At 52.0% G+C, this 24,435-nt stretch overlaps 8 protein-coding genes across 8 annotated transcripts; 3 read left to right on the top strand and 5 right to left on the bottom strand.

The window, feature by feature from the left end:
- Positions 1 to 679: 679 nt before the first annotated feature.
- Positions 680 to 2,630, top strand: N7474_000488 (uncharacterized protein; the record flags this gene model as incomplete). The annotated part of the gene is made up of 6 exons (XM_057191903.1): positions 680 to 799; positions 858 to 1,032; positions 1,088 to 2,173; positions 2,226 to 2,316; positions 2,368 to 2,428; positions 2,484 to 2,630. 6 exons carry the CDS (start codon positions 680 to 682, stop codon positions 2,628 to 2,630), a joined length of 1,680 nt encoding a protein of 559 aa, XP_057056856.1.
- A 119-nt stretch (positions 2,631 to 2,749) lies between these two features.
- N7474_000487 (Zn(II)2Cys6 transcription factor) lies at positions 2,750 to 4,341 on the bottom strand (the record flags this gene model as incomplete). The annotated part of the gene is made up of 2 exons (XM_057191902.1): positions 2,750 to 4,211; positions 4,274 to 4,341. The coding sequence occupies 2 exons, from the start codon at positions 4,339 to 4,341 to the stop codon at positions 2,750 to 2,752; spliced, it is 1,530 nt and encodes a 509-aa protein (XP_057056855.1).
- Positions 4,342 to 5,013: 672 nt separating this feature from the next.
- On the bottom strand, positions 5,014 to 6,348 carry N7474_000486 (PQ-loop repeat-containing protein; the record flags this gene model as incomplete). Its single annotated transcript, XM_057191901.1, has 1 exon — positions 5,014 to 6,348. One exon carries the CDS (start codon positions 6,346 to 6,348, stop codon positions 5,014 to 5,016), a length of 1,335 nt encoding a protein of 444 aa, XP_057056854.1.
- Positions 6,349 to 7,259: 911 nt separating this feature from the next.
- N7474_000485 (uncharacterized protein) lies at positions 7,260 to 8,086 on the bottom strand (the record flags this gene model as incomplete). Its single annotated transcript, XM_057191900.1, has 3 exons — positions 7,260 to 7,333; positions 7,395 to 7,702; positions 7,764 to 8,086. 3 exons carry the CDS (start codon positions 8,084 to 8,086, stop codon positions 7,260 to 7,262), a joined length of 705 nt encoding a protein of 234 aa, XP_057056853.1.
- Positions 8,087 to 8,819: 733 nt separating this feature from the next.
- Positions 8,820 to 11,354, bottom strand: N7474_000484 (SH3 domain-containing protein; the record flags this gene model as incomplete). Its single annotated transcript, XM_057191899.1, has 7 exons — positions 8,820 to 9,929; positions 9,987 to 10,147; positions 10,206 to 10,572; positions 10,621 to 10,694; positions 10,746 to 10,898; positions 10,952 to 11,269; positions 11,327 to 11,354. The coding sequence occupies 7 exons, from the start codon at positions 11,352 to 11,354 to the stop codon at positions 8,820 to 8,822; spliced, it is 2,211 nt and encodes a 736-aa protein (XP_057056852.1).
- Positions 11,355 to 12,203: 849 nt separating this feature from the next.
- N7474_000483 (serine/threonine-protein kinase) lies at positions 12,204 to 14,177 on the top strand (the record flags this gene model as incomplete). Its single annotated transcript, XM_057191898.1, has 1 exon — positions 12,204 to 14,177. One exon carries the CDS (start codon positions 12,204 to 12,206, stop codon positions 14,175 to 14,177), a length of 1,974 nt encoding a protein of 657 aa, XP_057056851.1.
- Positions 14,178 to 14,912: 735 nt separating this feature from the next.
- On the bottom strand, positions 14,913 to 16,817 carry N7474_000482 (uncharacterized protein; the record flags this gene model as incomplete). The annotated part of the gene is made up of 5 exons (XM_057191897.1): positions 14,913 to 14,986; positions 15,044 to 16,015; positions 16,070 to 16,277; positions 16,352 to 16,407; positions 16,466 to 16,817. 5 exons carry the CDS (start codon positions 16,815 to 16,817, stop codon positions 14,913 to 14,915), a joined length of 1,662 nt encoding a protein of 553 aa, XP_057056850.1.
- A 1,692-nt stretch (positions 16,818 to 18,509) lies between these two features.
- On the top strand, positions 18,510 to 18,856 carry N7474_000481 (uncharacterized protein; the record flags this gene model as incomplete). The annotated part of the gene is made up of 2 exons (XM_057191896.1): positions 18,510 to 18,613; positions 18,682 to 18,856. The coding sequence occupies 2 exons, from the start codon at positions 18,510 to 18,512 to the stop codon at positions 18,854 to 18,856; spliced, it is 279 nt and encodes a 92-aa protein (XP_057056849.1).
- Between the last annotated feature and the right edge of the window lie 5,579 nt (positions 18,857 to 24,435).

The following is a 24,435-nucleotide window of genomic DNA, read 5'->3' as shown; positions in this document are numbered from 1 at the left end:
ACCGTAGGGTGTATTCGAACTCCGTTGGCTTTTTCCTATTAGTCGTGGAGTGGTGACTAAGAAGGGGTCAGAAGTCGACACCCATAGCTCGGACTGCATAGTCCACCGCGATGTACTATGTAAAGCGCGCGGGCCGATCAAAAACTCCAGGTCTGGTAGAACTGATTTTCTGCAATTAACTATGTGCTGTACTACTTTAGGCATGTAGTGCATCGTTTCCATTAATATTTTGCCCCGTTACGAACTCAATTATTTACAGATCGATACATCCCGGCCCATCAGTTTCCAAATTGAAAGTATGATGACGAAAGAGACCTGGTAAAACAGCCCTCATAAGCGCCCTGTTAAGACTACGCATCCCGTTTTCCAATTTCTGCCTTGTGCCAGTTAAGATTCTGGACCCCACTACGTCTATAAATGTTGGAGATTAGTCGGGGGGGCCAATCAGAGGTCGTCAATGCCTTGAAAAGTTACCAATTCGATTTATGAGTGGACAAATGGATTATTAGGCGTCCCGCGCTTGAACTAAGCCATAGATGTTTCTTTGATGTCTATGCAAGGCCCTTCTGTATTTGGTATGTAGTTCATTGAGAGGCATCACTATAAAACTCCTCATTTTCTCCCAGCTGTCAACGCGGAACACAGATATTTCTACTTCATTGATCGTCTATTTCCAACGATGCTCTCCGAAGATTACAAGTGTTGGCTGTTCGCAGCCCTCGCTCTTGCATCTATAACTGGCGCCTCATGCAGCCTCGTGTCTCAAGGTACTACCCAGATGGTTCATAGCTGGGCGTCGGTTAGTCTCTTTTGAACAAACATCGGAAAGCATTTTGCTAAGGTACTAACTTCAAAAGATCACCCCATCCAACAGTATCGAGTGGACACCGTGTTTTACCAACTTCACCTGCGCGAAACTTCAAGTCCCTCTCGACTATGGAGATCCTTCACGAGGGCAGACCGCCATAGCCTGGATGAAATATTCAGCACCAAATGCCACTGAAGATATGCCAAATGTTGTCGTTAATCCAGGTAATCAGCAAATCTCTCGAGACAATTTTAACAAACACTGACTCTCAATGATCAGGGGGTCCTGGAGGCTCAGGAGTCCAAGCTATTGCTGCATACGGCCCAGCTTTATCCCAGGTTCTCCTTTCCCAGTACAACATTGTCGGATTTGATCCTCGCGGTGTGGGCGAGAGCGGACCAGTCGTGGATTGCTGGCCCAACGAGGTCGCCAAACGCGCCCAATTCGAAAAATTGTTTTATCCAGAAACATCCAATGCGTCCTCGACCTCGCTGGACACCCAATATTATGCTGCGGACATATTCGGCAAAGCATGCACCGATACAGTCGGGGGTTCCAATGGGTCCGCTGCTTTCATCAGTACGCCGGCTGTGGCCCACGACATGTTCACTTACATCACTGCAGAGCAGGCGGCATCCAACAAACCAAAGAACAAAGCCAAGCTCTACTACTATGGGGTCAGCTATGGCACCGCCCTCGGAGCGACATTCGCCCACTTGTACCCCGACCATGTGGGGAGAATGATCCTCGACGGCGTGATCGATGCCGCAGACTATTATGCTCTGGGCTGGAAGACCAATCTCTACGACACAGATGCAGTCCTCGATTCCTTCTGCAAGACCTGTTATCTGGGCGGTCCAAAGAACTGCTCGTTCTGGGGTCCATCCGTGCAGAACATCAACAATCGAATGAACAAGATCCTGGCAAACCTCAAATACCACCCTATTCCGGTTTCTACCTCTGAGGCGTGCAACATCCCCATCATGGCGACTTACTCTGGGTTGAAAGAATTTGCGCTCATGTCCACGTACACTCCTCACATACAGTTCCCGCAGCTAGCGGATACTCTGGCAGAGCTGGAAAGAGGGAATGTCTCGGCATATATGAGGGGAGTCACTAGCGGATCTCTGCCGGCGAATCCTTGCAATAACGGGTCAGTGAGTACAACAGAGGATGTTAATACCCTCATCAAATGTGTGGATGGATATGCTGGACACCACTTCCAAGATATCAGTCACTTCAGGGACTACTACAGCCTCTTGACGTCCCAGAGTACCTTCTTTGGCGAGGTCTGGCCCAACAATGCCAATGGGGTTTCGTGCAGATCGTTCCGCGTTAACCCACCAAAGAGTGGAAGACTTCATGGTGAGGATTTCCGTGAATTATCCTTTCAATATACCAAGTAGACTGACTCCAGCCGGTCAAGAATCCATTCTTGAGAAACGAAAGACCTCATTTCCCATCCTTTTTGTCACTGCCGAACTTGATCCTGTGGCTCCAAAGCCAGGGTACTGTCCCTCATTTCTTTATGCTTCTGCGTTTACTGACCGTTGCTATAGCGCATACTTGATGTCTTCGGCATTCCCTGGTTCTGTGGTGCTGACACAAAACTCATCCGGGGTAAGTATTTGGATATCTTCTTTTCTGAGAGCATAATTTCTAACTTGTGTCTTAGCATACTGCTCTCGCAAGTGCCTCAAAGTGTCTACTTGAAAAAGTCCAAACTTATTTCATCAAGGGAGAACTTCCCGTCGCCAATACCACATGTCAGGAGGACGTTCTGCCGTTCCAAGGCCAGACTGTTTTTAGCTTAGTGAATTAATAATAGGTCTTTGCACTCATTTCAACTCTTAATCCAAATATATAAGTTAATTTATCAGGCCACGGACTCCGCCGTCCAATTTTGATCGTCTTCAGCAAACTTCAACAACAAGCCTACCTCTATATACTCCCATCTAATCGCACAACTTTCTGTTCGTCCGAAGCCGCCGGTTCAGACCCTTTAGTCCGATAAAACAGCACCGCATGTTTCTGATCCTCGGCCAATCGAAAGTAAGATTTCTCGATTTTCTCTTGTCCCTCTTCGTGCGAAGACCCAAGATCCACCTCCACCTCCATCAATTTCTTCCCATACAGCCAAAGCAGACGAGAATCCCACAATCCTTCTTTATGCGGCCACTCCTCCAGGAGATACATCGCACGCTGTCGCGTGGGCAGATGGCGACACCGCCAGACAATAAGAAATAGCGGAAGTACAATACCCGTGTCTAGCAACAGGGTCGGGCGTGAGAGGTCCTGTGCGCTGCTTTCTTCCCTGAAAGTGAGGGATACTCGCTCGCACATTGCGAGCATAGTTTGAAATTCTTGGGTATATGTCCCGAAGATTGTCTCATATTTTCCACAGAGAATGGTGTCGACGCATATTGTGAATGTCTTGTGGTGTAGATGAAGCAGGGCTATCCCTCTCTGTACTCTCGGCTCGTTTCCGGAGAGGATCTGGGCCTCGGATCGCCTTAGACGTTCTAGGTATTCGTGCATTTGGTTATGAAGTTCTTTTTGCCGTTCCCCCAAGTGTGGGTGTTGACTTGCGAGACGCTCTGCAACAGGAATGGGGAAAGATTCTCTTAGGAAGGAGACTACATGACCTTCCAAGTCATCAAACGCTGCACGTGCCTCTAGAAGAGACTCGAAAATGCTCATTCCGTCATCAGCAGCAGTTGAGCCCGGCACGATAAACGTAGGTCCGCCAAAGAAGATCGACTGGCGCCTTAATCGGGACATTGTTTTCAAAAGAGAGCTCTCTACAAAACGCCGCGTCTCAGGAGAGAAGGTTTGCTCATCGACGATCGACCGCCCTTGCTGAAGATGCATAATAGCAGGGTCATAGTTCCCGCGGAGTAGCTCAAACACGATAAACAACAGACAACAGGTTAAAAGTACTTCCCGGAACATGGGGTCCTGAGAATTTCGGCGCTGATTGAGCATGGCTAGCGAGCGCGTATACTGTTCTAGGGCAAATCGCTGCCGTCGGTTCGACAAATCCTCCCGCACGAATTGGTGATCGCGTCCTTCCATCTCTTCGTGCAGGGTACTCAGCGCCACGACGGCGTGATTGACGGCGCGTTCGCTGTGGCTCATGGGCAGGATGAGATCTGTCCACAGGCGCGAGTCAAAGAGGCTGGTCATGTTCCGCACAGTTGTGCTCTGGAAAAAAGCAAATCCTCTTCGCTCATCAGAGCTCTCGCCTGGGAAAGTTCTGTGGAAGCGCTGCAGGGTCAGGGATGGCGTGCTCTTGTTGCCTGGATGCGTCAGGCGCGTCGACTCGTATCCGCTGCATTTCCAGCCTGCGGAGACGCAGTTGTTGCACGCGCCGGGCGTCTCATCGCACTTGAGGTGCCGGGTTCTTGGGATACATCAGGACTTGATGATGATGAATATGGGTGGGATTGGAGGAAATTCCCTTACCGGCATGTCAGGCACCCGTTCCTCGATCGTCGGGCAAACACCTTCTTCCCTTTCGGCTTCTGTGCCATTCTAGCTATTGTATCTGTCTATAGGAGAGAAAAACAGTGTCTGTGACGATGCCGAGGGGAATATGAAAGAAATCACGAGGTCATACATACGGCAAGGCTGAGCGTGGCGCCCGACCATCAGATCGTGTGGGGGCCAGATCCATTTTCAACTCGATCGGCACTGTTTCTCCTGGAAATCCTATAATTAGTGACTTTTACAATAATGACGAAGGATAGAGGTACATATCTCTCTGGGGGCCAGTGATGCGTCAATATTTGATTCGGACACTGTTTGTCTCTCGTGTACCCAGCAAAACACGGTCTAGCCAAGTCAAGTGGAAGGACAAAGGGTTTCATCAATAAACGAATGCCTCATGGATTTCTGATATGTACATCATCCAAAAAACACGCATTATAGAAGGACCGACCAAGGGCAAACCCGCATCTATATATGCCCCCTGATCCAGAGCCAAATGGTCAAAACGCCGCGCAGAGAGGCTATAACCCCCCTTGATGAGAAGAACCAACTAGAAAACAGGCAAGCCAAAACATAAACCCGGAAACGAGAATAAGCATCAGAATGGCGGGACCTGGGACCAACACAATGCAGTCATAATCATAATATATCATATAGTATGCTTCCTTGATTCAACAAGAACCAAAAGCGGCAAGGAAAGGGGGAAAAAGGCACGATTACACAGTACCATATCTCTCATGCTCTGAACTGAGCAAAGCCCGTCCCTCCTGCGGGCGATCTGACGCACCCAATCCCCCGCGCGGCGGAGACGTAGAGGGAATCCATCCGCGCATCCAGCCCCGAACACGCCTCCACCGGCTGCGGCCCCGTTTCGGATCCTCGTCATCCGCACCGACGAAACTCGCGTCTTCGTCAACGCCTCGCGGCCCGTACATGAGGAACTGCACGCCCATGTATCCATCCAGGAACAAGACACCAAACGCACCCAGGAAAAAGGGGATCGCGCGCCCGACCCATTCCACACGGTCGTTTCCGTGAGCATCGGCCCAGCCTCCGCCGCCGTAAGGAGGGAAGTTAGACCAGGCGTTCGGATTGGTCAGGAGGGAAGACGAGTAGAAGAGATTTCCGCCGAAAGCGGCCATGAACAGCAGCGGGGACAGGCCCTCTGTGCTCTTGCGGCAGTAGTTCTTGTACAGCTGTGGTGGGCGTGAGCCGAGGTAGAGCAGCGTTGACATCCACGAGAAGATGCGGCCGACGATCTCAATGATGGTCTCGCGCGGGGCATGGGAGATGGGTGGGTGAGGTGGGTGTCCTGTGGCTGGTGTGGGACTTGCGTTGGCTAGGACGGCGCAGAGAAGTGAAGCCACGAGCATGGTGCGTGGGAGGGCGAATGGCGGGCTGGGCGCGCTGGTGCCTGTTCGGACGGATCGTCGAGAGGTGCTCTGTTTCTCGTTGGAGTATGAGGGTGATGGGCCGGTGGTCGAGTTTAAAGTTGAGCCTGTTTGTACACCCATGTCTTTGGGCTCAGATTTGTTCATGGACATGTCGACCGGGCCGGGTCGTTGGTGGGGGGTGTCGTCGTCCGAAAGCGACATGCCTTGCAGGATGCCCGTGGTATCGGCATCGTGCGATGGTGAGATTTGGTCATATCCATCGTGTCGGGAGCGCTTGTAGTGCGTGTACCAGAAGAACTGGATCACCAGAGTGATATCAACCAGGACATAGTAGCTGGCGATCACCACCTGCCACCCCGCCTGTCGGGTGAAAAGCGCCCCCACAAGGTTGCTGGTGTCACCCAGACACCAGATCACGAGGAAGAATATCGACAGACCGGAAGTCGACTGAATCTGATAGTTCTTATATATCTGCGGCAGCTGTGCAAAGAGCCATGAGACAATACTGAGGGTGCCGAGTATTGACGAGATAAGGGCCAGAGGGGTGGGGATGCAGATGTGGAGATGTGAGGAGACGACAGTCAGAAAGGGCGAAACTGGTTCACAGTGCTGTGGTAAAGAGCCTGAGAGGATCTGGTATATCCATAAAGGAGGCATGTTATATCTAGTCTCTCAAGAAGGGAATCGCGGGGACGACCGATCAGGCATGCGGAGGCGGCGATAAGCGGATATCGTCGAGGGAGAGGACGGAGCGTCTAGGTTGAATAAACAAGACAACGTCGCACAGGAAAAGACCGAATATGGCGAGATGGAGAGAGCGTGGGTGTCGGTGAGTGTGTAGGAGGAGGAAAGAGAAGGAAGAAAAGGAATGTGCAGGAACAAGTCACCCTCGCATAGTCAGTCACGCGAGAGAGATCTTAACCTTATCGGGTGGTTGTTTATCGCGGCAGTGTGACCACATGACTCATCCGGGTCTGATAAGTTGAGGATCACGATTGGGAATGAAGTAAGTGGGAGATAGGATCACGTGATTCACTGAGCCCTGAAAGGTCGCGTGGGAAGCATGATCTTAGGGGTGTGGTTTGGACCCGGAAGCAGATCTAGCGCTGTAGGTTGTTGTCCCGAACTGACACGCTTTAGAGTTTACAGAGAAGCGAGACAAAGCACAAAACTAGAATAAGGATTCCGTTATTTACCACTTCGAAGGACTACCACAATGAGTAGTCAACAATGACTAGATCAAATCAAGATAAAAACTAACCCTGCGGAGAGAAACTTAGCCTCCACAATGTGAACATGAGCGAGCGTGTCTTGGACCCTGAATGGATTCGCCCGTCTATATGAGGTGCCCAATTTTCAAAGGGCATCTGTATGTGAGGTGACCCGGTGTGGCTGTCCCTATCCCAGAGACTGTAATGTTCGATCAGCCTCGTGTCAGGACTGTTCAGGGCTGAGAGGCAGATGTCCGGCGTTCAACTTTGTGTCCTGATTTGATGAGGCTATGTATCTTCCGAAACGGGCAAGCATACCGCAATAATGACAGAAACCTAGTGTCATGCGAACACTAATCACATAAAACAATCTCCTTCACGCGACTCGCTAGTCTTCTCCCGAACTGTCGACCCCACGGTGTCGCGAGTGGCTGCGGTGTCCGTGGTGGTGGGGATGTTGGTGATGATGACCATGCCCATGATGATGTCTACGTTCCTGAGAAGAATGTCGCTTGTGTTCTTTTGCTTTGTTCTCAATATAATTGCCCAGGATCGCGCCACCAAGTGCGCCGAGGAGGCCATGGTCTTTCTTATGTCCTAAAAAATAACCTGCGGCACCCCCGGCCAGGGAACTGCCCAGCCCGCGGTCGTCGCCCTCCGGATCATCGCTTGAGCTGGACAGGTGCGGCTTTTCACTCTGTGCATGGTGAGGATCTTGGCCGTCTGAAACGTATACAGCGGGCGGGTGAGGGTGAGGATTGGGCGACGGAGTATGTCGCGGGGGATCGCTGGGGTGGCCACTTTGTCGATAGGTGAGCTCGGACAACAAACATACAGGTAACAATAATCATAATCACATACTAGTAGCCCAGATTCTCAGGGACCTTACCACCTTGCGCATGCTGATAGTGTCCCGTGGCAACCGGTCCGAGATGGTCGGGTTGTCCGACAGGCGTGTAGCTTCTCTCCGCCGGCACGCCATGATAGGGCTCGGGCGCTAGGTGGTACGGAGCCGGCTGGGGAGCGTAGACATGATTCGGATCCGGCCGAGGACCGCTCTCCGAGTAGTCATAGGGCTGCTGGTACTGGTAGGCAGCAGGCGCATCTTGCGCAGGCGGATAGTAGCTGACCCCACCTGGGGTCGGCGTCGAGTAAGAGGTGTATGGGTTGTATGGGTCGGCCATGGCTGCTGCTATTGCTGCGACAGGAGACTTGCGAAATACGGCAGACGTTAAATATACATATAAAAATAATTCACTGTAGGGATCCTCCCGGCCCGAGATGGGTCTTATACTAGTCGGGGTTCGCAGAGTTCGCGCAGTCCGATGACCATTCAGCAGGCATACATCATAACGCGGGTGACCCTGCCACACGACCCTCGGGTCGACAGTGCAGAAAACCGAACTTCATGCATGAGTTCTCCAATCATACTGAGCCGAAAAAAATAAAAGAAGGATGTAGGGGGCCTGATGGCGAACCGGTGCGTTTGGCGCGGGATCCTCCGTGCCGGTTTTGCTTTACAGCCTACACTTGGCATTCGACATGGTAGTACGTCATCTTATTCGACGGTGACGAGAAAGGTTCCTTTGCTATGAAAGAGAAATAGATGATAAACATGGATGACTCGGGGTATTCCGGCGAAAACAAAAAAAAAAAAAAAGACGACGACGGACGACAAGCCCGAGGTAGGGCTGCTGGCTGCGGGCCAATTCAGATCAAGCCGCTCCTGGACAAAGGAAAAGAGGGAAAATGAAGTCTTCGAAAAGACAAGACGTAATAAAGGGGCCCGCCAAATTAATGCGCCCAGCACATTCGGATCAAAACTCCCTGTCCCGTTATCGCAGGGCGAATTGGCGGCCCGGATAAGTATATCCACTGACGTTAAAAAAAGACACATCGAAGGGAAAGGCTATACCACTATACCGGTGGACTCTGCAAGGGCCGCGTCGGTGTGGAATTTCGGTTGCGCTGAGACATCCAGTTGACGAGCATGTCATCCAGCTGGGTTGTCATCTCTTTGAGTCGTTTGCTTTCCTCCTTGAACAAACGGCCGGTGATGGGGTGGTCAGGACCAGCGGGGGGGATGTTCGATTTGTCATGGACAATAATAAACAGGTCACGAATATCATTCTCTTCATCGAGGTATGATCGTAGACTAGCATCACTCCAGGTCGGTGTGTCTACAGACAAAGTATCGAATGAACCAGGGGTAGGCTCGGCAGTCTTGAAATCTTTTCTCTCGGCTTCAGGAGATGACGGTTCGGAGATTGGGGAAACAGAGTGTGTCCGCTGCGACGGTGCCTCCATTGTCGGTCCTGGGCCGCCGATAAGAATTTGCGTCTCCACAGGAGAGACAACAACAGGGGATTCGGGTCGGTCGCTGACCGGCTCGGTGACAAGTTTTGGTACGGATTTTTGTGGTGAAGGTGTCCCGCTGGTCTGCAAGATCGTTCCGTCAAACGCAAAGTATGGTCTCACTTGGGCCTCGCTGGATGGTCGCTCAATAGGAGATGATAATGGGTGGAAAGACTCCGTTGGAGTAACAAATTCCTCTTTGAATGGACTCGACTGGCTGGCAGGGGATACCACGGTTCTCCGAGTCTCGTCGGCGTGGGGCGAGGTAACTTGTCGAATTGATTGATCGTTGGTACTTCGAGTCGCGTCTCTGGCAGTTTCCATTGAAGGGTCCCGCGGCGCATCCGCCTTGGTGGGAGAAAATCCGGCCGGGGGTTGCTTTTGTAGCTTCTTGCTGCTCTCTCTTTGTACTCCTTGCTTGGAAGAAGACCGTGTCTCCGAAGATATTGACTCCATGGACGTCTTTGACACGGGTGAAGCTCGGAATGAAGTCTCCCCTGGAGATTGCAGAGGCTCTTCGAAGTCATCATCCGTCGACGATTTGCTCTTCTTGTCCTTCCGCTTGAACAGTCCGCTGAGCATCCCTGGCTTCTTTTCTTTGCGCTTCTTGTCATCTTTGCCCTTCTCTCCTGAGACTGAGGCCCGTTCGGTTGACTCCGAGCTTCCACGGCCCTTCATGAGAATGTTAGCACTAACTCCACCAATAGACAACGGGCAAGAACACAGTACCTCTTTCCAATCATTAGACAGGCCCATGCTGTTGGATTCGTCGCGCACGTCGCGCAACAAATTCGGTGTGAGGGAAATCTTCTTTGGCTCTGCGGTGTCGTCCTTGAAGAAAGAATCGGTGTTCCGTACAGTGCCATTTCTGGACCGGCTGACGGTGGGTTCTGCGAAGGTTTTAGAAATCAAAGCGCCATATAGAGATAAAATGGAGTTTCATCGTACCATCTGAATCAAAGAACTCCTCGCTTGACCGACGCGGCTCTGAGCTTGAGCGGATCTCAGGCTCCTGTCTCTCCTGTGTGCCATTGGCTTCTGTCTGTTCCGTGGGTTTTTCTTTCTGCGCTTTGGGCCGAAGAGGTTCGACAACGATGTCTTCCTGCTCTTGTGCTTCATCCTCTTCTCCGTCCAGGGTTTCATCATCAAAGAAGTCACCATGCTCAGAATCGTCGTCAGAAGAAAACTCGATGTCCGAAGCTTCGATGTAGGTCGGTGCTGCGAAGTTGACAGTCTTCGCGTTCCTCCTGCGCATGGCCTTCTTCAAGGGGTTCTTGGACTTTTCCGAATTGTCGCCCAGCATGGTTGCAGAGAGCTGTGTTGGGTTAGAGGTGATCCTCACAGGGAGCAGGGCGGTACATACATCGACATTGCGGTGTTTGTTAAGTCTGGCCAACCTTTCGGTCGGTGTTTCGATGTGTTCCGCTGGTAGATACCCTGGCTTATGGTCAGTGACATGAACGAGGTGATCGCAGCCTTCAAACCTACCGATGCTACCATCCTTCACCACACGAACAAGCCACCAATAGCTATTGCTGTCGTCGAGAAGGACCATGGTGTCTCCCTTTGCAGCATTTGCCTGGCCGTCGACTGTTGCGACAAAGTTGTGAAGCGCATAAACGAATTCGAAGTCGATATCCTCTGAACATTCCATTAGCGCGGAGTCCTTCAATCCCAGAATTGACCACACGTACCATCGTCGATGGAGGGCGAGCTGGAAATCTTGTCCATCAAGTCATCGTCGAGGAGGTCATCGCTTTCGCCGTCTGCCAAATCACCATCTTCATGGTCGTATTGAGTGCCGTTCGTCTCGTCTTCCATATCCTCCGGTTCGCCATATATATCCACTCCATTCGCGCCCATGAGCTCTGACTTTGAGTCTTGTTCCGCATTGCGAAGGGACAGCTCTTGGTGGGGGGCAGGTCGGCCGCTGCCGAGGGGAGCTGGTTGTTCGGGCTGCTTGGAATGGTCTTTGGCCGAAGGTGTATCATGGTCCTGCAGGTCCAAGGTATCTAGACGAGTGGGCGATCAGTATTTGGGTCTGGCACAAGGCGACTGGGAGGGCCTACCAGCTCGAATTATCTGAGGTCGGCTCATGTTGCCGCTTCAAAATGAATGTGGTATCGGTGGGGAAGAGCCAAGTGACACAAGATTGAGGCGCAGGGAGCAAGTGTTGGATCGGAAACATCGACTTTGAACAGGTCGCGCCGGGTAAATGGAGTAGCTCCAGCCTCCCTCGCAACAAGAAAAGTCGCCAAGATCGAAACAATCGCAAGGCCGAGGAGTCGAGAGGGGGGGACTCGGCAAAGCAGCCCCAAAAAAAAGAAAGGTAGGGAGGGGGAAAGAGAGACGGAGGAAAGAAAAAAAAAAAGGAAGCTGGTCTGCACCTCAGTCACAGCACGAAAGGAATTGAGACTGCCAGAGCGACATGAAGAATTGTAGTCGAGAAGGGAAAAAAGAGGGGGCACAGTGATCCCCCGAACCGGACACAGGGGAGAAGGACAGAGAAAGGAGGCCCAAACAAGCGCGCGGCTAAGGCACTCTCACCCTGACAAGACGCGACTGCCGCAATGGGCCAGGGTTTAGGGCCAGCTGACTCAGCAGTGTCAACTCCCGCATTTGCCCGATGGTCATGGACATCATTCCTCTGCCATCTCTTCCTCGCCCTGCCTTAAGATCCATCCCTCCTTCACTCTCTTGACCCCAATCAACTTCCCCTCAACAATATATTTTGCACGACGCAACACCTGCCTGAGCAGTCGTGCCCGTCATTGTTCGCCTCCCATCAACCCCGCTTTATATCTCCCCCCCCCCCCCCCACAAAAAATCAATCATCATCGGAGACCACCGACGGAAAAAAATAAATAAAAGGAGGCAGAGGGTTCCCAGAGCCCTTCTGCAAGCCTGCTCCGGGCTCACAACCGCAATCACAATTTCACCCCGTGCATGGAAGGCATGGCGCACCCAGAGAGGAACGGGTTAGCAGGCTTGAGGCTTGAGACGTCGTTTCATCAAAGGGTAGAGTCGAAGGATGGCGAAGCGGGGAGGAGAGTGACAGCTGGTGGCGATGGTATCGAAGACGACCGTATCAACATTTCTCATAACTGCAGCGCGCACCGCCGCGATACTGATGAAGCCCGCAGTGTGTTAAATCATCTACACTCAGCAACGTCGCCCATCTCAGTTCCCCGCCCGGACGATCGTCTTTCAGATGACGACGAGTTTCCACACAAGCCGGATGATGTGCAAGGATCGCCCCTCGATAGCTACATTCAGACTCGTCACCCCTCCATCACGTTCAACCCCCAGGTTTCCCTGGATTCCGGCCCCCAGCGAGCCCTAGAGGAACCGCTGGCCAAGGACGATACAATTAATCGGAACTCCCAAAAGTTCCAGCCCCGGGGATCCAGTCTTCGAAACGCTCTTTCGCAGGATGACGACCCTGTTCCCGAGCAGCAAGTCGAGGCTTGGAGATCGAGCCCCAAACGGTCCCAGCAGATTCAAGGTTTTCCGACGGGAAACTCCCAAACACGCATCATCCCAGAAGATGAGTCAGTTGTGGGCGCCGAATTCGTTCATCCAACTTCTTTGACGTCGCTTTCCACGGTCTCTCCAATCACGGATGAAGTGCGTACTCCGCCCGAAGAGGCTAGGGACGTGATGATGTCGCCGTTTTGCCTGACTTCGCCAACCCAAAATTTCGCGTCTCCCGAGGACCGCAGTTCATGGTCCGCGGGTGTAGCGACACCCTTTGGAAGCAAATCCCGAGGTTCCTTTCTGGATCGCAGCAGTAGTTTTCGAAATTCCACACGGCACAGCTCACGGCGATCGACCGCCTCCTCCAGTGGCAAATCACCAGCCAGCACGTTCCTCTCCATGTGGACGGCCCGCGGTGAAGAGCCAGCAGCTCAACCAGATGACGAAGGTCAGATGATTGGAAGCGACTATGTCCTTGGGAAACAGATCGGCTTTGGAGGGTTCAGTACGGTCAAAGAAGCCTTCAAGGTCGAGGAGCACGGCGCAACGAAACGCCTAGCAGTCAAGATCGTGAGAAAGAAAATCAGTGGCCGGAGTGAGCAAGAGAACGACGAAGTGCAGGCCGAGTTCGACCACGAGGTTCGGGTTTGGCGGTATCTCAATCACCCCCACGTCCTGACCCTCGACGCCGTATACGAGACGGATTACGCCACTTTCTGTTTCACAAAACTCGCCATTGGCGGCACTCTATTTGATCTGGTTCGCCAAAATCGAGGTGGTCTTGATTCCAAACTGGCAAAAAAGTACTCCTACCAGTTAGCTAGCGCTATTCGTTACCTACACGAAGACGCCCGTGTCGTTCACCGAGATATCAAGCTGGAAAACTGCCTCCTCGATCCCGTTGAAGACGAGGATGGAACGATATCTTCGACACTCGTGCTCTGCGACTTTGGCATGGCCGAATGGATAGCCATCGATAATGGGGGCGACTGCCCCGATCCGTACGACGATGTTGCCGACCGTCCTCCCCCCAAGCAAATAGGCCCCGCCGGGTCCAGTACCAGCGTTGCAGGCAGCCTGGAATATGCTTCACCAGAATTACTCCTCTCCACCAACGGCGTGATCCATCCTTCCGTCGACATTTGGGCCTTTGGCGTCATCGTCTACACTGTCATTGTTGGCTCGCGCCCCTTCCAGGACCCGTTCGCGCCTCGCATTCAATCCAACATCCTGAGCGGTACCTGGAACCAAGCGTCCGTGCTTGGCGAAGTAAGTGACGAGCTCATTCGCACGGATCATGCTCATGCACTCGAGCTGATCAAGGGCTGCCTGCACATGGAAGTTGACAAACGGTGGACTATCCGTGACGTTCTCGGATGCTCTTGGCTCCGAGAAGTCGCCGAAGGTGCCGAGACCCCGGCGGATTCGGTTTGGAAGCTCTGAACTACGCCCCTCTTTTCTCTGTCCCCTCCGCCCCTCTCTGACCACGATTTTGATATGATGTGATGATATATTTCTTCTTCTTTCTGTTACCAGCGCTCTTATAACACAACCAGCGCTGGTGTTGGTTACTGATTCTTTGATTACCCAAGATACCCTTTGCGATTGTTTTTTGATATACTCGAATTTGTCTGCCGCGAAGAAATTCTCTTTTTTCTTTGTTTTCTTATGATGATGGATGGAGAACCTGATGACAAGCGGAACAAGGCATGGCGTATTTTTTGTTTTTCTTTGGCGTGGCATAAGCTATTCATTCCTGTTCATCGTTTTATTTCTGTCGGAGGTTGCTTTGCTTTTGTTGTACTTCTACCTAGAGGTCTGAATTTGAAAGGAAAAAATATATCAAAAAATTATTGATGGTTAATTAACAGTCTCCTGGTCTATCTATTCCCAATAGCGTACAACTCAATGAAAAAGGAAAAAGTAACACGACCAAAACAAAGTAAAAAGAAAAGAGGGCCAGCTTGTACTGCCCTCTATACAACCCTTAGACCCGAACAGGAAACCAATAGACAATCGGCATCAAAGAGCAGAAAAAAGGGTTGGAGGTACGCAGATGGATGGTATGGCGTGGGCGTTCATGTGGAGGATTTCGCTCAAGGCGAGAGGAGCGAAGGAGAGGTAATTAATCAGACACTCAAGTGGCGAGGCCGAGTCTCCAGTCAGACAAAAGAGAATTTACTCTCGGGAGACATCACGGCCGAACAGCCTACCCTTGACCCAGTCGAAGGCGACCAGGACACGGTTGCGAGCTGCAGATGGGAGTTAATATTGAACACACACAAAGACCAGATTGAGTGGTCACTTACTGCTGAAGCACATGCTCAGATAGGCGCTGCGCCAGAAAAGGTAGGTCATGGTGCCGCCGCTGGCGATGTTGCCGCTCAGCCAGCTGATATCGGCGACGGCGCGCTCCTTGCCGATATAGGCCAGACTGCCCTGGTGGGAGTACTGGAAGGGGCCGATCTGCTTGATTCTCCGGAGCTGCTTCTGACGCTCGCGGATCTCGTCAAAGATCTGGTTGCGCGCCTCGTCGTCCTTGGCGTGGGACTGGGCCTCGGAGAGAGTCTTCAGCTCCTTCTCGATGGCATCGGTCTTGGCCATGATGTTGAACAGACGGCCAAGGAAGGCACCCTCCTGGCCGGCGACCTGGGCGGTCGGCGCGTAGTTGTTAATGGCGCAGTCGCCAACGGCCCAGATGTTGTCGGCACCGTTCACCACCAGGTACTCATTGACCGCAAGGCCACGGCGCGAGTCCTTCTGAGCGGGGATTTGGTTCATCAAGTCGCGCACCACGTTGCGCACAGCGTTACCAGTAGCCCAGACCAGCAGACCGTAGGGGATAGTCTCCAACTCCTTGGATCCGTCGGGATTGGTGACCTCCGCCTCGATGTACTTGTCCGTCACCTTTTTGACCATTGTCTTGGCGCGAATGGTAATCTCTTCCTCCTTGAAGGTGGACTCGGTGTAGTCAATCAGCTGTTTCGAGAACATGGGCAGAACGTTGGGCAGCGCCTCCACGAGTGTAACGTGGAAGTTGTCCTTGATCTCCGGAATCCACTTCTTCAGGTCGTCGTTGAAGAAATCCTGCAGCTCGCCCGCGAACTCGACACCAGTCGGGCCACCACCGACCACAACCATGTGCAGCAGGCGCTTGACCTCCTCGGGTGTCTGATCCTTGAACATCGCTGTCTCGACGCAGTCCATGATACGCTTCCGAATGTTTTGGGCGTCATTGACCTCCTTCAGGAAGCAGGAGTGTTCCCGGACACCTTGGATACCTGCACAATCCGAATTAGTACACCGTTATGCGTCGAGAGGTATTATTCACCCACCGAAAGTCGCGTTCTCAGCGCCCACACCAATCACAAGCATATCAAAAGGAACCTCAGTGTGGGAGATATCGCCCTTGATCTCGGAGTCATCACTGATGTACACAACGCGCTTCTCGTAGTCGATCTTGGTAGCCTCAGCTTCGTAGAACTTGACGGTCGCCTTCTTGTGACGAAGGATGTTCCGAATGGGCTCCATGATCGAGCGGTGCTCGATAAGCCCAGTAGTGCATGACGGCAGGAGGGGGTGAAGAGGAAGTAGTTGCGGGGGGAGACGACGATGACATTGTAATTCTCGGTGTCGAGCTTCTTGAGCAGCGAGACGGAGCCCCAACCGGTTCCTAGGACAGGGTGTTCCCATTAGCGCGTATCCTCATAACCCTGGCGACCGAGACATACCGAGAATGACCAGTGTCTTCTTGTCCGGGTCGACTTCGAATTGCTCCTCCGGGTGACGCAGAGAATATATGCTGTAGCCCAGAGCACCGGTCAGACCGATACCAGCGAGCCAGGTCAAGCGCCAGGACCAGCGCAACAATCGAAAACGCTTCTTGGGCTTCGGGGCAGGGTTCGGTGTGGGCGTGGGCGCCGCATCAGCGTAGGTGCGGCGAGTAATACGCGAGGGTTGAGAGAAGCTGGTCGGGCGCAGCAGCTTCGTGCGGAGCGCGCTGGAGGTTGAGATGGTCCGGCGCGACACCGACGGCAGCTGCATGGTAGCCATGGAGCGGATTGCCAGCGAACTGCCAGCCATGATGGATGGAGTGCACCAGAAAGGACGCGAGGAGCGGAGAGGGTGGGTGGTGGATGGGATGGAAGGGGATAATGATTGAGTTAGGTCCGACGCAGAAAATTTGAATCTTCGATAAGGGCCGATGATGCTGTTTTGGGCGAATCGGTGTGCCCGGGACCACAAGGGGCGAGGTTCAGGCGATGTACCCGGTACGCCGCCTGGCCGCCTCTGTGGCAGGCAAGTTAAGTACCAGGTACTTTCTTATCACTTTTCTATTCAGTCTCTTAACTACCGAACTATACACTTTGGACTGATTATTACTGTCGACCATTTTCAATTCATATTCATGTCAACATTGATTCTTCTGTTCCGGAGTTCCTCCGACCCAGTTCTCGACCTTTTCGGGGCTCATCTATCCACTGGGGCAAAAAAGAGTCCACACTATGGGAAAAAAAAATTGGAGACACTTGCTACTGCGAGATATTCAGCCGGGAGAATTTAACCGCACCAGATATGATAATATTCTGGCGGCTGTTTACTAGCAGTCTGTCTATAGCTTCATCTCCATCTCTTCCTAGCATTCCTGAATTGACCTTGGGGCTCTCCGGCTTCGCCCGCCGATCGAGTCAACCTCGGGCTCTTCAGCCCATCGGCCAGCTCAGATCGCGCCTCTGACGTGCAACACCCGGCCCGTCCTCGAGTCGAATGCGCCGAATCTGGGGAAACATATTTGCTGCGGTCCGGTTTCTCCCTGCCGCTTTGACTTACCCAATGCTGCCTGCTCGAGTCGGCCAATATCGGACAACTCTCTGATTCAGGGAATTTTCAGGTAATTGGGGATGACGTGATAAAGCTAACGACGTTTGGAGTCGGGATGATCCGGCGTGGGTGGAGTCATAGATATACTTTCAGATCATATGGTAAACACTTGATATTGGGACAGATTCGCGGAAGATCAACTCTGTCAATTAGTTCCCTGGTGACAATGGGGCAGACAGTATTGCAGCTGGGGTCGAATTATTAGTTATATATCGAGAAGGGGCTTCAAGAGAGTGTAAAAACTAGTCTTTGTACGAACAAGAGGAAAAATGGAATGTTTACCCTCACTTGGACTGTACCTACACGTCGCCAACAGGCTTTAACCTCACTTCTGATATTGTTAATAATCAGCCCGGCTTGATATTCTTCTCTATCGATCGCCAGTCCTGGACATCTATTTACACAGAGTATGAAGACTGATGGAGGGGGCTCCATGGCCAATTTTGTCCTTTTCCTCCGCAAAGTATAATGGCACTCTAATATATACGAAAGAAAATGCTACCGTGAAGGAACTGAAGACTACCTTAACGGAATGTTCCGTCTACTGGTGCGAGAGAATATACCAACAACTCCATCTCTCTGAACGACCGTACGGCGAGGCTACGAGGATGCAGTATCTCTATGGCATCTGATCACTTCGGTGTTAAGGAGCGGCTATATAAGCAATGGAATAAACCATCGCAGTCATTAGCACCCTTCAGGAAGAACAAAACCCTTTCCAAAGATTCGGTTTACACCATAGACACTGTGGGTTTGGACAACATTCTCACAACTCCCAAATGTTCTTCAACAGCACCTTTTTTTGTCTCCAGACGGCTCTACAATTGGCTTTTCAGGACTTCAGTCTGCTTGCTTCTTTACAATAGCCAAAACCTTAGTCAAGCCTTCAAGAGCATGGATGAAGCTATGACTGATAACATGCGCTCCGCAAGTGACAATGCCATCCAGGTTGCAGGACGGACGTATTCGAATGGCACTTTTATCCATGTGCTCTGGTCGTGAATCATCCTCCCTGTTGCTGTGTCGTCTTATCCATTATACTGCTTGGTTCCACCGTCACCTCTAGACGGCAGCTGAAGGCGACTTTGTGGAAGTCTTCCTTGTTGCCTTTACTTACAGGAACCCTTGCGACTAAAACGGGCGTTGGCCACGCGAAGGGCGGGGATGAGTTGGTCAACTTGTCAAAGAAGGTCAAGGTTAAAATGGAGGATCAGACTCCTCCTCTCTTCTCCGAGCAATAAATGTAGATCTCATGATAAAGTTTTGTCATCACTCAATAGATCAAAAAAGTTACCTCTTTACGACTCCCAGCAAGATTACAATATGACCTAGTCATTGTCTTCCTCACTAACACATTACGCCGCAAACAAGGTGGCGGTAACTCCACACGTAACCAGTATTCTGGTAGACGGCCGCATATGCAAATGAACTGGATTGAAAGTGGTACGGGTATGATATATATTTCCTGATCTCCGCCATAATACGAAACAGCTCAACAGCTATCATACTTCAAATAGTGCCTAAAAGACACAAAACATTAATTAGATATATATGAAATAAGGCACGTAATATTCCTGTACGTGTACCCCCAGCTAAAACAAAATTGGGCGGTCAAGGCCCGTCCAAAGCATGCAAATACGATCAAGACAGCGCCAGGATCAGAAGTATTACGATAGCTCCGAAGAAATATTTTTCATGTCTTGGAAACTAGCACTAAGCATGTAGGATGTAGAGACGGCTACCCTGGGGTGCACCAGGGTGTCTGCGCGCCGGCGACTCCGAGTCTTACGAACGGCACAGGGAGATGACCGAGGCTTGCATCAGCCTGCAAAACATGTTTACTATCTGGTCAGCTTCTGCATCGCTTATGCCTGTAACTGGGGTTGCATTTGTTCGTGGCACTGTGACGAGACCCTGCCGTTGCAAGGCTGCTTTTTCGTGGACATCTGAATGCGTTATGACTGTCCATGAAAGAAGCTTCTGGATATTGCAGACTGATAGTCAATTCGGATAATGGACTCCATGGAAAAAGTCTCCAGAGAAACGGGAAGCTGCAGAGGTGAGGCGCAGGCAATAGCTTGGAAGCTGTTCAGGTACAGGGACCCGGCCTGTCCAATATTGTTGTCGATGGTATAATTAGGAACGCGGATTGTTATGCTGGCATCCGAGAAAGCCGGGCATCTGGTATTGAGCCATAGCACGTCTACCTATGAATGGAATGAGTAGATCCGTAGAGCTGCAATGCCATGACTGGTTTTGACTGGTGATATTAGTCTCTTTGAGCCTGAAAGGCTCTGATAACTGCATTGCCTGGTCGAGTAGGAGTATCCCAAGTCTTGACAGACAAAGTAATGTAATTTCCGGAGCCTTACACTTAGGACACCGACCCTCCCAAAACCAGCGCCAACATCTGTTGCGATATAGTTATGGAATTTCGATCAGGACCGAGTCCGACCGAGGCCACATCCACACGGCAGATCAGGCAAGCTAGCCTCTCATCGACAAGACAAGGCATGTTCAGGCAGCCCAAGTCGGTCTCGAAACCACCTACCGGTCAGCAAGACGCAGACATCCAGATAGAGGCAAACGGCCGTTCATCTGGCAGGCATGGACTGGAATGCCTCAGGCTCGTAATCCAAGACTGCTGGGCGCCGGCTGTGACGATCTGTCCGAAGTAATCTTCGTCCCCGGTTGGTCTGTCCATGAACCAACCCTCCCAAGGATTTGGATCGAATCGTGTCGTGTCGGGTGACGAACAATGGAACACGAGCGTGATCGAGATCGGCCTTGCGCTATTGACACAATGGCGACGGCGTCATCAGCAGGCTCCCGTCAGAGAGGCAAAAAAGACAAATAACTATCCGGCGACGTGGATGGTGGTAGAAGGCTGAGCCGGAAGAACATTTGAAACTCAAAACGCCGCCACATTTGTGATTGACATCTACTATCTTGATCATCTCTGTGGAACAGATCTTGCGCCTGCGAGTCGGCGATCTGTGTCATCGAGATCACCGGTGACATAGTTCTGGGTAAGCAACCATGGTCCAGAGCTTTGTTGTTGCCATCCATACATCCATCCCTATTACTGGGTCGACACAACAAAGTGCACGCAGATGACAGATCGGAAGCATGCCTACTGTAATGTATGTAGTCAGTCGTGAGCAAGGGATCTTTCTTTGTTTCTGCAGTATTGCCAGAAAAAGTCCACATCTAGACCCTGACAAGGCCAGCTTGGAAGTTGGTTATTGGGAACCAGAACCACGACCACCATTACTTCCGAGGCAGTGCATGCTCCAGCCGAGTTGGAAATAAGCCCGGTGAGCCAAGAAAAAAACCCATAAAAAAAAGAAAAAAAAGAAAGAAAGAAATCGCTAAACTGTCCCTGGCATCGCAATATTTTCCCGCCCGCCGCCGTTGTCCTGGTACACACCAACCAAGCGTTGGTCTGTCATAGGCGGAAGAGCCCGGCTATGTTTGGCTGAGACCGTTTTTACTCTCACGAGTGGCACCGGATGTGGACGGCAGGCAGGTGCCGGAATGTGATCCTCGCTCACTCTCGGCTGGTTTGGATGTGGGAACAACGGATGGGATGGATGGATGGAATCGTATCCTGTGAGCCGAGCAAGATGATTGCGTTGGCCCGACTCCACTGAGCTTTTCTTTGGCGTTTGGTGTCACAGGCAGACACTTGACAGTACGTTGTAATAGGGAGGGAGTTCGGACCCCGGAGATAACTAGGCCATTATTGATCGTCTTAGGCTGAGACTCGCAATGTGACCGCTCCATGGCTAGTTTTTGGTCATTATTATGGGGCCTTGGACCAGCTCGAGACTCTAGAGGGGCAGGGGGTATGACTTCAGACGCATGGATATGCTTCAGCTGGGCTAACTACTAAACCCCCCCACAGCAGTAGTGAGTAGTACGTAGTCTATAGTCTGACCGCAGGATGGCGATATTAGGTCTAGCTCTCTGACCCAAATTTGGAGGTCAATGTTGAAGGCGACCGGCCTGAGACAGGCTACGTAAGAAGTGCCCAGCTGGATGGCTTTTACTCTTCCTTTGCCCCCCACAGCACACTCTATACATAAACATCCTTTCGTGATCATCGCCTTCCTCTCCAGTGGGACACGAGCGGACACGAGCGGGGGGCCCAAAGGAGTCACAAATCAAAGTATCGTCGTGGCCCGGAAAGTCAAACGTAGCTTTGCCGGAAGTTTCGGTGGCCCATGTGGTGCAGTTGAGTTTTGGACTCCTGCAAATCCTGGGCACGCGCCGAGAAGCATAATAATAATTTCATGATTATCAAAAAAGAGATCCAGACGGTCAGTCATCTAACTTCGCTGCTTTGGCCCCTGCGCCGCCGCACGGGGGATGGGGGCTGGAGTAGTCTGGAATACAGTGGTGGCCTCAGCCATGGAGTTGATGGATGACCAGTAGCATGTAGTCGCTTGTCACAAGGGTCTGCCCATCTTTCTGCAGGCGCAATGTCTCGAATCGAATACGTTGTTTGCTCGCCGCCGAAATTCCTTGTTTTGGCACTATCACAACACCCACCCCCATGTCCTCAGGCCCTGCTGGGGGGAGGCGCGGCGCTACATGGAAGCAATCCTTTCGCCTACCGCAAGGCAAGGCAAGGTTGACGAGGGTTGGGGCGATTCCTCAAATGACTTGGCTCGTGTCAGCCCCCCTCGGACAAGACAAGACGAGACAATCCAAGCCCAAGCGGAGCAGCCCAGCCCGCGTGAAGCAATCTACATGGGCCTTAGTCTATAGTACGGAGCCGTGATGGAGCGATGTGATGATTTCTTGTTCGGGCCTGCTAGGGCAAAAACTGCAAGGAGCCCGGCTGGGAAAGGGTAAGAGCGCCGTAAGGTGGTCGGTCCTTTCACCCGGCGGATTGCATCAAATTGGACCGCTCGAAAATCTTACGGACGCGATCAACAGGAAACTGTGTGTCTCTGAAGGGCCCCTTTCTTCTGCGGGGCGTTCCCAAGCAGCATCCTCTCAGCATCCTGTACGGGATGAGCGGACCCCCCGCGCGCCCGGGCGAAGGCGCTGTGTACCACCATATGTACGGAGATGGTTAGGAAAAAAGCAGCAAGCGGAGAATGCCGGTTTAGATGAGAACCTGGATTCATTTGGTGATCGGCTTCAGGTTTTCTGACCGTGGATTCAGCCACTCTTTTTTTTTGTTTCGACCGCCCCATCCTCCTCCACCCCCCTGCCCATCTTTGGGCGCGGACCAAACTCAGGGAGCTCGAGCTGGGCGCCAATCAGCGCGCGGCATGGCGTGTTGCCGACAAGAACCCTCTCAGCCCTGGGTTTGCCTCCCATGATAGGCGAGTCTTCCGCGTGCATATGAAGCACCACCTTCACCGAGGGTGTGTGGGAGGGGGGATCCGATGACGGCCGTGAGGATCGCAAGGTCAGAACTTCAGGTCCAACTGCTGCATGCGCCCAATAGTCCTGTGTAGAACCCGGCTGTAACCGGTGATCATTCCCATCCCCGACGCAGAGAAACACTGGTCGACCGGTGCTTAGTTGCACCGCCAATCTCCTCTCACGACCACCTACTACTTGGGTGAGTGGAGCAACAAGCAGGCGGTGACTTTTTTTTCTTTCTCTGTGACTCGTGTATACTAAATTGTAAAGTTCGGGGCGCCGCAACCGGGATCAATTTCGGAGGCGGTGGCAACAATTCAAGAAAACCCATTCCCTTTTTCGGTTAACTCCACACCGGACAAGTGCCGCAGAGTTTGCCTGGATGACTCTCTCTCTCGTTCTCGTTACTATATTGTGCCGAGGAAGCGGTACAACTGTGTAGATCGAATATGGATAATAATTTTAAAAATTAAATAATAATAATAATGCAACACCAAGCGAGATTTCGCCTGCTTACCGGCTGTGCGCCGTGACGCTGCCTAGGCCCCTCTTCCGCGTCAACTCCGTCAATTATGGAGCCCGAGAGGCGGTTAGTCTCCCAGCCTGGTCTCCATAGATCATCTTCGCACGATGGAGCACTAACATTGGCTGTGTCAGCTATCTGGGGTTCTGGAATCACCGAAAATTACAGACTCCACTTCTCTTTTCCCTTCCCTTCCCACCGTGGCGGTGGCTCATAATGGCCCAAAGTGGACACGACACGCTCGACGACCGGGATGACTGTCACTAACGGTGCATACTCGGCCGTGAGTTGACAGTCTGGTCCATGGTGATTTGGTGAAGTGCACCCACCAAACTCTCATTTCCTTGGGGATCGTCGTCTACGCTGCCCGGATCCTGTTACCCAAGAGTCAACACTATTTCTCGAACGGGTGGCGTGCTATGACCGGGTTTCGTGCGCCTGAAATTATAATCGTAATCACTCGCTCCCTACGAATCCACCCGGTGATCGGTCGGGATGGATGGCAATGGTGCATGGGAACTAGTGTTTAGTCGATCGAACCAACCGCCTTCGTCCGGTCGGATAGTACCAGAAAGGGTGATAGGATAGGGGGCGAGTAACTAAGGCCTCCATCGTTGATCCAACCTTGCACCGTGCAACTATACGACAAATAATCGACCGAATCTATACCTTACGTGAGGCTTGCGAATCATCCACAGGTGAAACGACCAGCTAGGTTCCAACTGCGGCCAATCAGCCGAAGACGGGGTTAGTCGGTTAAGGTAGGGTCGAGGAGGCGTGGCGCGCGCGGAAGTCTGGCGATGCGCGTTGACCTAAACAGGCTACATGGGAACCAAAGTCCTTGGCCCCCGGAGAACTAACTACTGACAGGACCAGACTATCAAATCGGTCCACCGTCTGACTGAGAAAAAAAAA

The sequence above is a fragment of the Penicillium riverlandense genome (assembly GCF_028828495.1).
Source record: "Penicillium riverlandense strain IBT 135883 chromosome Unknown utg000001l_segment0_segment0, whole genome shotgun sequence".
Classification (NCBI taxonomy): Eukaryota; Fungi; Ascomycota; class Eurotiomycetes; order Eurotiales; family Aspergillaceae; genus Penicillium; species Penicillium riverlandense.
This window is presented reverse-complemented; position numbering and strand designations above follow the sequence as displayed.